Below are 14,290 nucleotides of genomic sequence, written 5' to 3'. Positions count from 1 at the left end.
AGCTTCACCTTGAACTATAGTTCAAAGAGAAGCTGCTAGGGGTGATGATTTGCGCGATCCTTAAACTACGCAAGCTAATCCTTGTTGGCCACAAACTCTTAATTTTTAATTGGTTCCCTCTTTTCACTTTTCAATGGCTCAAACAATCAAGTTTGTTATCGCCTGATTTAACATAAGGCTCGCAGGGACATGCTTTTGATATTGATCTTTATTCCAACTGTGTGTCACACGATCGTACATAGTTCATTTTGTGCTTGTATCTTCGCTCTCCCCTCGCACTTAAAAGACCCTGAAAAAACATGTCTGTTTTTTCTCAATGGTAACGGTGTCAATTTTAAACATGAAAATTCTTGTTGCCTTGAGCATTTGTATATAAAGGAGAGTGTTCTATAATAAACTCACTCAGTTGCTTTCATCCTGTCTTTGAGTCACAACCTTCTCCTACACCGTCACATGGGTGACCCCGGAGCGACTCACTCCTCCCGCCTTCACCCCGCCCCCCTTCCCCCACCACCTCTCACCACCAATGTGACGGTGTAGGAGAAGGTTGTGACTCAAAGACAGGATGAAAGCAACTGAGTGAGTTTATTATAGAACACTCTCCTTTATATACAAAAGCTTAAGGCAACAAGAATTTTCATGTTTAAAATTGACACCGTTACCATTGAGAAAAAACAGACATGTTTTTCCAGGTTCTTTTAAGTGCGTGGGGAGAGCGAAGATACAAGCACAAAATGAACTATGTACGACCGTGTGACACACGGTTGGTACATCTTCCAACCAAAAAACTAGCAACCTCTCCATCTCGGCAATGTATCTGCTACACTCTCAATTGCATAGGACCAGATCCCTTCACTTCCTCAAGATACGATCTTTATCAGTAGTAATCTGTCTTGGGTTAGAGTTTTCTTGCTTGAGGGTACACTCAGACACATTATTGTTTCCTTATTGCCTTTCCTCACTGGGCTGTTTTCCCTGTTGGAGCCCTGGGACTTAGAGCATCCTGGTTTTCCAACTAGGGTTGTAGCTTGGCAAGAATAATAACAATAATCATCATGACAATCGAATGGCCTAGTTGGAGTAGGCAGCCAATGTCTATCAGTTTTTCTCCCTTTCTTTCAATTTCATGTCTAATTTCACTTTCATGGCGATGGCTTTCCTTTATTTTTAACAATTCTGTCTTTGTCTGCCTTACACATAAAACTCATGATGAAGATAGAAAACTTACAAGAAAAACACAGAGAACACAGCAATCCAGAATGACATACTAACAAGAACTGAATGACAATTATGACATTCCTATTCCGTTTTCCTCACTCACGCACCATGTTACTGATTTCTTCCACCCCTCTTGCAAGAACCAAGAACTAGTCTAATCTTTCTTATTTACGACATAGACATTGGGAGTTGAAAAATGTTGTCTTAATAAATTTTAGATGCTTTGTATCCACGAAACACCATAATTTGATACCATTATAATCTGAAAACTTAAGCTTCTTCCACACGAGTGGCAAATGCACGGTGGGCAAACACTGTTACCGATTTTGCAGTATGTGTGGCAATCACAAGTGTAAACGATGTCTTAAAGCCCTTCCACACGAGGGGCAAATGCAAGGTAGGCACTCTGATTTGCTATTAATTCTCTCAGTTTGAAACAGTGTTACGGGATCAAACAGTCTAAGGCAGAGAGTAAGCACAGGCAGGCGAACGTATGACTCGGACCAGACTCCATGCAGAGGGCAGAATGCAGTCATACAGTAGCCAGTAACCAATCCAATCCTGTCATGGACTGTTTGATCTGGTAACACCTTTTCAAAGCAAAAAAAAAAAAAAAAATGACAGACAAATCAGAGTGCCGCCCTGCATTTGCCCCTCATGTGGAACGGGCTTAACTGTACAGATCTAATATTTGTAAATTGTATAAATAATAGTCTGTCATATCTGCGTTTAGAAAATTGGCCTGTTAGTTACATTTCTTGATTAGACCAAAGGATATACTGTATTTCAAACAGAGAAGTGGATGTCTGAGGAAGGTATGGTTAAAGAAGTGATACCGTTAGGTTGGAAGTGATAAGCAGGAATGGACGAATAAATTGGGTAGCCAACCTAATAATAATACTGTACTGTCTATCAAAAGTAAATATAGTAAAGTGTATTGAAGTGCAAAACATTTATGATAAAAATCTGACAAGCAATTGAATATTCATTTTGGTCTCCTCATAATTTGTTATTGATTTTCAATATGTATAATACAATTGTTATTTCAGTAAAAGTATTTTAAATGCATTCAAGGTTTAAAATTATATCTTCTTCACTTTAAATATGGAACAATTTACACATTAATTTTATTGCATGAGCTTTTAATTTGAATTATTTTATATAGCGACAAATGAATAAGATCTACTTCCATAGTTGTGTGTGAGTTTTGTTTAGAGCGTAAATCCTCTTCATTCGAAATGCATAGTTCGAGTGTTTCCACTATAACATAAGATGAAAATTTTCAGAAATAGTTAGCTAAGGATAGAGCCATTGCTTGCTTTTTAAGCAATATCATAATTCATGTTTTATCCTCTATAGAAAACAATTAAGGATTTTTTTTTTCCTTTCCATTTTTTTTAGATAACAGAAGAACCGGACGAGGATGAGGAGTCTCCTGTTAAGGTTTCCTCCAAAGAAGGTTTTTCAAAAAAATTCAGATGTCCAAATACTGATTTTCTCAAGGATCCATTATTGATGGGTGTTGCCCTTTTCACCTCTATCACAATTCCTACAGCTATGAATATATTTGTAAGTATAAGGTAACAAGCACAATAGTTTGTTTACGTGAACCTCCCCTGACATTGATATTGTTTCTCTATAAATACTTCTTGAATGTCTAGTTTAGTTCTCTTTCCATGTCATTGTCCTTCCCCTTCTAGTTTAGTATTTGAATCGTATGGTAGTGTATAACAAAACTAATGCCACAGTAGATTATATGCCCTTGTCTTTCTGTTCTTTTGTTGCCACATTTTTGTCCTAACCTTTCGCCCCACACTCCAGATTATCATTTTGTGTTAGGGAGCTTCTAAAGAACCCGGTTTTAATTTTCTTTGCTTTGCTTTATATTGTAAAGCTAGGAAAATATAACTCTTCCATTTGCAGTGATCATAACAAAAGACGAGGACGAAATTCATACCTAGAAATGTTTGTTTCTAAAATGTTGAAAGTCAATTATGTAAAGAATTTTGTTATTTCAAAGATATCAACATTTTGCCTTGGACTTACCTATTACCAAAAATTTCATGCCTTGATCATTTATTTTGACCTCGCCACTTACTCAAAAATTCATGCCTAGGTAATTTTTTTTACTTTAACACTTACTCAAAATTCCAAGCCTAGGTAATTTTTTCGATTTTGACACTCAAAATTTCAAGACTAGGTAATTTTTTTCGACTTTGACACTTACTCAAAATTTCATGCTTAGGTAATTTTTTCGACTTTGACACATACTCAAAATCAAATGCTTTGGTCATTTCTTTTTCGACTTCGACAATTACTCTAAATTTAATGCATTGATCTTTTTTTTTTTTGTCAACGTCACTTATTCGAATTTGAATGAATTGGGCAGTTTTTGGATTTTGACACTTAATCAAAAGTTAATGCCTTGATCATTTTTTTTCTCTTTTAATACCATGGAAGGGAATAGTGCCATTCGCAATGAGAGATGCAGGGTACAGTGTACAGTCGGCTGCCTTTGCCGTGAGTGTTCATGCAGTCGTGGATCTTTTCACCAGACTCTTGTGTGCTTTCATTTCTAACCAAGATGGGGTTCACCCGAGAAGTATTTATGGTTTTGGACAATTCATTCTGATGTGTGTCCCTCTTGGTAAGGAACTAATAAGGAACTATATTGATTACTGTAATTTGAAGTTCGTTGATCTCGGACTTAAGACTGTTCATACTTTTTAGTATGGATGAAATATTTAATTTAAAGAAATTATAGTCATACCTCATGTTACATTGTTATATGGACTCAAAACTCAGCTTAACATGCACCAATCCTTCAAAAATATCCTTGACACTCGATAAATCCCTAAAAGCAACCATTTTATTAGCGCCGTTAAAATAAGTTTTGCAATAATTATTATAGTTGTACATTTTAATTGTAAGGAAGGTCAAGAATGTTTTTTCCATATTTCTGATAAAAAAGACAAAAATATCGGTCAACTAAAAACAAATCAGCATGAAGTATAACTAAATGCTTAGAAATAACAATCCTTTGCTTTTTACTGCATTGAGATTTCCCTCATTTTTGTGCAGTTTCACTATCTAGAGAGGCAAGCTTATGTGGGAGGATAGGATGGAAGAAGAGTCAGGTTTTCATACAGTGAGTTGTCAATTTGGCAAATTTCTTATTGGTTACCCTTTCTGAAGTCATGATCTCATGGTCATTCTAACTTTGTAATTATAGTGGACTTTATGCAGCCTATATTCATGTAAAATTCAAGGAATTAACTTCAGTGAAATTCTATTTTAGATCCTTGTCATTGAAAAAGGAAATTATAAGCAAACCATTTTGATAATGTAAAACTCGATGACTTCTGTACCAACCGTGTGTCACACAATTGTACATAATTCCTTTTGTATATAATATGCTTGTATCTTCGCTCTTCCCTCGCACTCAAACGAACATGAAAATTCATGTCTGCTGTTTTGCTCTGAACATTGTCTGTCTCTCGCACATGTTATGTCCTGTTGCCTTGAGGTTTTGTATATAAAGAAGAGTGTTCCTTAATATATAACTCAGTCGTTTCCAATCTGCCTTTGAGTTCACAGCCTCTCTCGGCCCGTCACATTGGTGACCCCGGAGTGACTCGCTCCTCCCGCCTCCCCCATCCTAATGTGACGGGCCGAGAGAGGAGTGTGAACTCAAAGGCAGATTGGAAACGACTGAGTTATATATTAAGGAACACTCTTCTTTATATACAAAACCTCAAGGCAACAGGACATAACATGTGCGAGAGACAGACAATGTTCAGAGCAAAACAGCAGACATGAATTTTCATGTTCGTTTGAGTGCGAGGGAAGAGCGAAGATACAAGCATATTATATACAAAAGGAATTATGTACAATTGTGTGACACACGGTTGGTACACTTCCTATATTGTGAACTGCGTATAGGTGATTGTAAGGTGTTTTTTTTTTTTCTGCATGTTCTATTTCTTATAGTTTTAGATTCAAAGTACGTCAAAGTCATCTTTTCATGAAACTTGCTGGTTTTTTCATAATCTAAATGGGCCTATAACTTACAATGGGCCTTAAGCCTTAATCTATGCTTTGTTTATATTATTTTTTTTTTATTCACAGCAATGACTCAGTGATTGATAAAACTATCTTTTAAAAGTACATCTTGGCTTTTGAGCCATGTGCTACCATTGAATATCAATTTTGTAAGACAAGACCTTCTTTAAAATATTACTTCTTTTCCTGTCAAGATTAATAGACCATTACAAATATTGCACCTAAAATTATTCCACAGGTTTCATTGCTGGTTGGAACTACAACTGGGTTGTCTTTCTCTGCATGGGCATTTTAGGCGTTGGTATTGGGATCATTTACGCTTTAGATCTTTACTTAATGGCCCATCTGAATGGCATAGAGAAAGTTCCGCTGGTCTTTAGCACCAGTCAGTTCTTCAGGGCTATTGGATTCCTAACACTAGGACCAGTAGGAGGTACAGCATGTTCGTGTATTTTTTTTCTATTCAACTTTCATTTTTATATGGCATATTATTATTATTATCATTAGTATTATTATTATTATTATTATTATTATTATTATTATTATTATTATTATTAGCTAAGCTAAAACCCTAGTAGGAAAAGCAAGATGCTATAAACCTAAGGGTTCTAACAGGGAAAAATAGTCTTGCGTATTGCCATAGTCTCTGTACCATGGTCTTCCACTGTCTTGGGGATAGGGTTGTTTTTTAAAGTCTGTATATTTTATACATGAAAGAATTATTTTAATGTTGTTACTGTGTTTTAAAATATTCTATTATAATTGTTCTTGACTTCTCTTGTAGTTTATTTATTTATTTGTTTACTTTCCTCACCGGGCTCATTTCCCCTGTTTGAGCCCTTGTGCTTTTAGCATCCTGCTTTTCCAATTAGTGGTAATGATGATGCTATACCTTCAATTCTGAAGAGTAGTTTGAAAACTAATTATTCTTACCATAAGAAATGTAGTATTAATTAGCTGGTTTTCTTTCAGGGGTTCTTCGTGATGTCACAGGCAATTACACTTGTACGTTCGTGTTCTTCATTGGAGCCGTTGCTTTAGCATTTATGATCATGCTTTCCACAGTCTTTTACACACATCGACAATCACAACAAGATGCAAATACAACTTAAAAACTTGATGTCAAGTTATAATTCGTCAAAAACCTCGGATGGAGAGCGGAACCATAAAAGGACAAACTATGTAATATCTCATTATTATCATTTTTTTACTTTAAATGTAAGTACTTGTACTGTCATAGGATTTTACTTTGTAAAGAAACATCAAGAGGACGGAGAGTGGAACCATGAAAAGAAAACCTTCTCTGTAATATATCATTTTTACCATTATTATTATTTTCTTTTATTTAAATGTAGGTATTTGTAATGTCAGAGGATTTAATTTTTCCTTTTTATCCATTATTTTCCTTTCAATCTGATAATCACAGATGATAAGTTTTGAATGATTGTGAAGGATTACTTATTAAAAGATATCATGAGGAAGAAAGGTGTAACAATGAATAATTTATAGATATTACCTCAAGGATTTTGTATTACTATTTTGTATTATTTACCCAAAAACACAATTTGAAGACTGTAGAGTTCCTCCAAAAGTTTGTGCTTTTCTATATCCCTCATAGTTCTCGGACATAATGGCACCAGCCACCCGTTGAGATACTGCCGCCAGAGAGTTAAGCTTGCCGCACACTGAGCCGGAACGGAACCGCCGCCTAAGCCACCGAAGCCTCAGAACAGAACAGAAACGATGACCAGCGCGTACACTGAGCCAGAAGCCACAGAACGGAACCGACTTTTATATAAACGAAGGAAGTTTTCCTTAATCATAACCGAGTTTTTATTTAATTGATGTTACAATGATTAGATATTCTGTATATCAATCTTTTATCGAATCCGTAAGCCAGATGTTTATATGTTTTCAAAAAAGATAATAATAATAATAATATTAATAATTAATAATCACTCCAAAATTCTTTGTATTAAATCATAAGTTCACATCATTGTTATTAAAGTACATTCGTCAAATTTCTGACGTCAGCAAAAAAAAAAAATAATGATAATAATAATAAACAATGATAATAAATAATAATCGCTCCTAGAATCTTTGTATTAAATCATATGTTTACATCATTGTTATTAAAATACATTCATTAAATTTCTGACATCAGAAAAATATTGGTTGCTATCATTCTAACCTCCGAATTCCTCGACAACCCTCTCCAAAACAACCGCTGCAGTCGTTCTGCGCATGCGCAGCCTGTCAGACGCCACCGACGCTTTAGAAAAAATATCTTTCAAAGAATACTGTGTCGGTTCCGTTATGTTCTGGTGCGTCAGTTCCGTTTTGTTCTGGCCCAATGTGCGCAGCCAGGTAAGAATGCATGCTTTTCGATTTCTATCGGACGTTTCGGTTCTGATCGGGTGGTTCCGTTCGGGCTCAGTGTGCGGCAAGCTTTATGGGGTCTTTTGACTGGCCAGATGGTACTACATTGGATCTTTCTCTCTGGTTACGGTTCATTTTCCCTTTGCCTACACACATCCATACTGGATAGTCTGGCCTATTCTTTACATATTCTCCTCTGTTCTCATACCTGACATCACAGATTACCAAACAATTCTTCTTCACTCAAGGGGTTACTGCACTAATTGTTCAGTGGCCACGTTTCTCTTGGTAAGGGTAGAAAAGACTTTAGCCATGGTAAGCAGCTCTTCTAGGAGAAGGACATTCCAAAATCAAACCATTGTTCTCTAGTCTTGGGTAGTGCCATAGCCTCTGTACCATGGTCTTCCACTGTCTTGGGTTAGAGTTCTCTTGCTTAAGGGTACAATCGGGCACACTCTTCTTATTTCTCTTCCTCTTGTTTTGTTGAAGTTTTTATAGTTTACATAGGAGATATTTATTTTAATGCTATTACTCTTCTAAAACTATTCTATTTTCCTTTTTCCTCTCCTCACTGGGCTATTTTCCCTCTCCTCACTGGGCTATTTTCCCTGTTGGAGCCTGTGGGTTTATAGCATCCTGCTTTTCCAACTAGGGTTGTAGCTTAGCTAGCAATAATAATAATAGTAATAAGAAAGTATCTCAAAAAGTTCCATTTTCTACAAAAGTTAGTATTATTTCTCTGTGAAATTAATAGCTTGTTGACATAAATGAAACGCATGGTAAAAAATCACTATAACTTTTCCTATGACCTTGCAAAGTAATTAGGCGAAAGAGAAGTCAGATCCTTTTGTAAGTATTTGGGTTCCCTGACAAATGGATGAATTTAGTGATGTGCATATATAGGGGTGATGGTAGCAGTTGGAACTAGTCTTGTACCATGCTACTCAAGTCTTGATTATTTACAGTTGGACACATGAATTCTTGGTATATTGTGCTCTGAAGAACTACATGCAGCTACACCCTTACCGTGTGGGAAATTCCTTGTTTAATCCCTCCCACCACCCCTGCTATCTCTCCTTACACTATATGTTTGGTTACTCGCCTCGAAGTATGAGTGCAACAGGGTGCACTTCTTTGAAGCGAGCTTACGTACAATTAGACAAAGAAGTCCTTTATCTAATTGTACGTAAGCTGGTCTATATCTCGTAACATCCTTTGTGATTGCAATTTTTAATCATCGCTCATGGATATGTGAAAATGTATTGTTTTGGGCTGAAAAACTACAAGACATGAACAATTTTATATTGTAGATTTCTTGGCAACATATTTGAAGTAACTCCAAAACAAAGGTTTTAAAGGCCGCTCATGAATGTCAGAAGCAAGGGACAGTGACAATGCCCTAGACACTGACCATATACTGTATATGTATAATCAGCTCCCCAGACCCTCTCCATCCAAGCTAGGGCCAGGTGGGTGCTGATGACTCAGCAGGTAGACTTAGGCTATAGGCTTACAAGGATGGGGAGATTGTCTATCTATCTATTTACTAAGGAACTTCTCCCAATTTTTTGGGTTGGCTGTCATCAAACAAAGGAACAAAAGAGGACCTTTCCTCTCTCCACTTCTCCCAGCCTGACGAGGGATTCAGCCCAGTTTGGCTGATACTGCTAGGGTGCCACAGCCCACCTTCCCCCGTTATCCACCACAAATGAAGTTTCATACGCTGAATCGCCTACTGCTACTACCTCCATGGTCACCAAGGTAACCAGAGGAAGCAGCAGGACCTACCGGAACTGCGTCACAATTGCTAGCCTTTCATTCCTATTTTGAAGCATACTCTCTTGACCTTCTCACTTCTATCCCCCAATCACCCACAGCTTTTTTTCACTCCATCCAACCACACAAACCTTAGCCTTCCTCTTGCACTTCTCCCATCAAGTCTTGCATTCATCACCTTCTTTAGCAGATAGCCACTTTCCATTCTCTCAACATGGCCAAACCACCTCAACACATTCATATCCACTCTAGCTGCTAAATCATTTCTTACACCCATTCTCAACATCACTATTTCGTTCCTTACCCTATCTTATCGAGATACACTAACCGTACTTTTCAGACACTTCATCTCAAACACATTCCCTACAACTTTGATCCATACACCACAATTGGTACAATCACGTTCTCATACAGAACTCTCTTTACATTCATGCCTAACCCTCTATTCTTTACCACTACCTTTTACTGCCTCTAACACTTTGCATCCTTCATTCACTCTCTGGCGTATGTCTGCTTCCACTCCACCAATTGCTGCAACAACAGACCCTCAAGTACTTAAACCGATCTACTTCCTCAAGTAACTTTCCATTCATCATGACATTCAACCTTGCACCACCCTCCCTTCTCGTGCATCTCATAACCTTAAGCAAGCCATTCACGATTAGTAATTACTGAAGGAATTCCTTCAAACTTGGCAAAAATTATCGTGAATGGGTTTGTTTGAGGCCTGTCAGTACAACTGTCAGTTACACTGATGAGAATCAAATTCTGCTTAATTTTGGAGGCGGTGCTAACGCGCACTGAAGGGAACATTGACCGTGAATGGCTACCAATTAGTTAAGTTATCAGTGTGAACCGCATGACAAGTGTGTGAGGAATGTTGGTGCAGAGATTTGAGTGAGGTTTAAGTAGTTAAGATGCCGGAAGATAGAGAATTTTGGGGCGAATTTTTGTTCAGTTATACAAAGAAGAGCCATGCCTTTGGCAAATTAAGTCAAAACATTATCTGAATAAATATATAATAAAAAACGAAGCGTATGGAAAATTAGCAGAAAAAAATTAAAGAAAAGTATCCAGATGCAACCACAGACTTAGTGAAGAAAAAAATCAACATCTACAGGCGTAATTTCAGGAAAGAAGCAAAAAAAAAGTCGAAGATTCTATACGGTCTGGAACTGGGGCAGATGATGTGTATACGCCAACTTGGACTTACTATGAACATTTAATGTTTTTAAAGGATCAAGAAGCTATTAGAACATCCACCTCGATTTTTCAAGCACATGAGGTACGAAACACACTATTTGTTATTTATTTGTTAAACAAAAAACGATATGTCTCTGGAATAATTTTGCCAAGCAATTGTGGTGATATCCTTGTATGGAACTTTAAATCTTCATAGGATTGTCCGGTCGCTAAAAACCTGAGAGTTGCTGACAATCTTTGGTGAGGCGATACTGTTTCCCTCATATTAGTATCCTGCTTTTTAATATAAGGAGTAACACAGGAAAGCAACTGATCATAGGTTTCCTCGTCCATTCTTAAATAATTAAGCCAGGCTTGTGGCTCAAATCTCAGTTCTTCCATAAAAAATATGTGTGATTTTAAATCCCTTCCCTGAAGCCAATCCTTACACCATTTTGATTTAGTCTTTCTTCGTTTCTTCAAAGTAGAATGCGCCGCAACAAGCCTTAATTCCATCAACAATAACTCATTATCACAAAAAATAGAGGAAGCCATTTCGATTGTCTAATCACCACGGTAGTCTATCCTACACTGATGAACGCACTGACCGTTAGTGGATGTCCCAGTTCTGACACTGAAGGAATTCCTTCAGTAATTACAGATCGTGAATGGGCTGCTTTACTCTTACCCACATTAACTCCGGCTTCCTTCTCTCGCATACCCCTCTGTCACTAATCGACCAAGCTTTCCGTCTGAGTCTGCAACGAGTGCTGCATCATCTGCAAACAACAACTGATTTACCTCCCATTCATGATCATTCTCATCTATTAGTTTCAATCCTCAATAAAGCACTCAAGCATTCGCCTCTTTCACCACTCCATCAATAAACAGTGATGCTGGAATAGATCTTAAAAATGGAGGGTTCCCTTTTAGTTGGGGAGCAAAAAACCGAAAAACAAAATGTTGTGCCTTACTAGGACCTCACAAATAATGATGACTACATTTTGATAGACATTGTGGTTAGTGTGTTGGGACTGATTTTGGGTCATATTGCAAATTCTGTCCTGTTATTTCCATGTCTAGTGAGAATGTCTGGTGGTCCATTTGTCTACTGTATGCTCTTCATTTTTTAGCCACACTTTACTCCTGACATCCATTTACAACTCGATAAGAACTTACCCGACCTCTGTTAATAATCCATGGCTTTTTAAATCATTATTTACATTTCTGTTGAATAAATAACCCATCACAGTCCACAAGGAACAAAAGATGAGGAGTTTACATCTAAACTAGAAATACGCACGCGCGCGCACACACACACACACACACACACACACGTATATATATATATATATATATATATATATATATATATATATATATATATATATATATATATATATATATATATATATATATATATGAGATACGCAGGTGAATATGCCCCACAAAAGGGCAATCCCGTAAGTGCAGTGTGCAGCATTTAAAAGTCTTTGCAACGTTCTTTCGACATTTACTTCATATTCCTCTACATTACCTCTGTTCCTGCTTCCTTTCTTCCTGATCTTATACTGCGTCCAGGATTTTGATTGAACGGGCTATGAGCTAGCACTAGCAATTTGTTAACCGGAGCTCATTGAAAATTATTTGACAAAACGACTCTGTTGGGTGGATTATTTGAAAGATTTTAAAAGTGAATGTCCTTAATACCCATGGTTTAACAAGGATGGTTACAATATGTAGTTGAACATCCTAAGTAATATCCAAATGCGCATACTGGCTATAACTATGAGGCTGAGCCTTATGTTGTCAGACAGTAACACTGTGAAGAAAACGTTTTTAAAGTTATTCTGCTCAGTGGGCTCATCCATGATTCAGCATTTAAAGTATGAACCTGACGGGCGTTGTTTTCCTTGTTAATGTTTTGACACCAGTGATGACCGTGAATAAAGAATCGAATTTGTCAGTTGCACTACAATATTGCTAACTAAATTATAATCTTTAAAATGGGTATGAATAGCTAGATTGTTTTAGCCCTAGGTTTTAGTGTAAACGGTCTGAAAGCCACGGTAAAAATTGTTGTTTGGTAGGATATCTAATTCTATTGTTTCGGTAGACCGTAGATTTCTCATCGCCTTAGTAATTTTTGCATAAACCGATTTCCAAACAGTTAACGACTTAACCAATGCTTAATGTCTGTACTGACTCCTGAGACGGCTACTTTTTTCAATCCTATGATCCCATTTCTCAATAACATTTGTTATCTTTAGTCACTTTTTATTTATATTAAGAAATATTACTTTAAACCATTAAGAGCAAACGAGAAAATCAAATACGGATGTGATAAAAAGTTTTAGACAATTTTTGTTTCTTAATTTTAATTACTGCATTGTAAACAAAATGTCACGTGACAGATGTGGTCGGGTCATTGTCTTGTGTTTTTCTCTAGTGTTCCTTAGCATTTGTGATCCTTTCCTTATTTTTTTTATACCAATAGGATATTACCTAATTTACTTAAGTCTGCCTGTTAAACTGATTACTATTTGTAAGCTACTAGACTGCCATTCTATTGAAATGACACGGTCGTTTCTCCATCTGTAACCTAGATATTACACAACTGCTGAAACTCTGTTACTGGTAAGGGTGTGTTAATTTTTTATGCATGTAATTGGTTAATGTGTTCTTTAGAAATATGACCATTTAATTTTATTTGGCGAAAACTATGTAGATTTGGTATTTGATGTAATGTTTAACAGAAATAAATGGAAATGTTGCAAAAGGATCAATACAATCATTTATATCGTGAAGGTAGCCTACCATACGAACTTGAATTGGCATTTGTATAAAAATCTGTAATATGTTAGTCAACTGAAAATAAATTGCTCTAAGAGCATGCGATGCTACCAAGAATACTGCCCCTAACCTAATCAACAAGGCTAAATGTTTGCAATCTTGCTTATTTAATTTAATTGGAAATCCCATGATGGGGAATTTTTTTTGGAGTCTTTGTAGTTTGTTGGGACAGAGTGAAAAACCACATTTTACAAACAGACACAAGAACATCACCTAACCAAATGTTACCTACCTAACCAACCTAACCTAAGGTTCTCCACCTAACCTAACCTAGAAGCCATATCCTTAGTCTGCCTTACTCTTAAATTAACCTGTCCCAACGAACTACATTCACCCCATTTGTTTTTTTAAGTTTATTTTTTTTTTTTTGTGAGGGGAAAGTTATGATTGAAAGTGGTGAAAACCATAATGTAAATAACCTAACCCAAGATGCTGGGATGTGTTGAGTTAATATTCAATTCTTCTAAATCCTTCAATAAAACTATATTTTCTCAGTTTAAACTTTTATCTGGTTTATGATATGGTGGAAATAATTAGGTATTATTAGAAACTTCACGGGACAAACTTTATTAATAAAAAATTGAGTATACGTAGAAAAATTTACGTTTTTATTTCCCTCGTAAATAAATAGTTAATAAGATATAGCCTAATATATCCTACAGTAATGGGGCCCTCCCAGTGGGAACCAGTGGTTTTGGGTGGGGAAAATTTACTTGCGAATTGATATATTATAGGAAAACTTACCTTTTCTTTTCTATACATTATTTTCTGGGATGCATAATAAATCCACAAAAAATGGACAATATATGGGGATCCTCTT

General features: G+C 36.4%; 2 protein-coding genes across 8 annotated transcripts in view; both read left to right on the top strand.

Annotated features, from left to right (window-relative positions):
• Positions 1 to 7,129, top strand: part of LOC137627629 (monocarboxylate transporter 7-like) — a 75,904-nt gene extending 68,775 nt beyond the window's left edge. Inside the window, exons 7-10 of one of the 6 annotated variants that reach the window (XM_068358741.1) lie at positions 2,620 to 2,787; positions 3,679 to 3,865; positions 5,519 to 5,713; positions 6,253 to 7,123. In XM_068358741.1, coding sequence (XP_068214842.1) covers positions 2,620 to 2,787; positions 3,679 to 3,865; positions 5,519 to 5,713; positions 6,253 to 6,392 — 690 coding nt within the window. In that variant the 3' untranslated portion in view covers positions 6,393 to 7,123. Of the gene's footprint in view, positions 1 to 2,619; positions 2,788 to 3,678; positions 3,866 to 5,518; positions 5,714 to 6,252 lie in introns of those variants that run through there. The other 5 variants (XM_068358740.1, XM_068358739.1, XM_068358738.1 and 2 more) reach the window with 5 other exon arrangements.
• A 5,923-nt stretch (positions 7,130 to 13,052) lies between these two features.
• atl (atlastin GTPase) overlaps positions 13,053 to 14,290 on the top strand; it is a 440,834-nt gene continuing 439,596 nt past the window's right edge. Inside the window, exon 1 of one of the 2 annotated variants that reach the window (XM_068358734.1) lies at positions 13,053 to 13,254. The gene's annotated coding sequence lies outside the window, so the exon portion shown is untranslated. The remainder of the gene's footprint in view (positions 13,255 to 14,290) is intronic. The other variant, XM_068358731.1, reaches the window with a different exon arrangement.

This window comes from Palaemon carinicauda, chromosome 35 (genome assembly GCF_036898095.1).
Source record: "Palaemon carinicauda isolate YSFRI2023 chromosome 35, ASM3689809v2, whole genome shotgun sequence".
In the NCBI taxonomy this organism is placed as follows: Eukaryota; Metazoa; Arthropoda; class Malacostraca; order Decapoda; family Palaemonidae; genus Palaemon; species Palaemon carinicauda.
The sequence above is the reverse complement of the archived record's forward strand: the minus strand, read 5'-3'. Positions and strand labels throughout refer to the sequence as shown.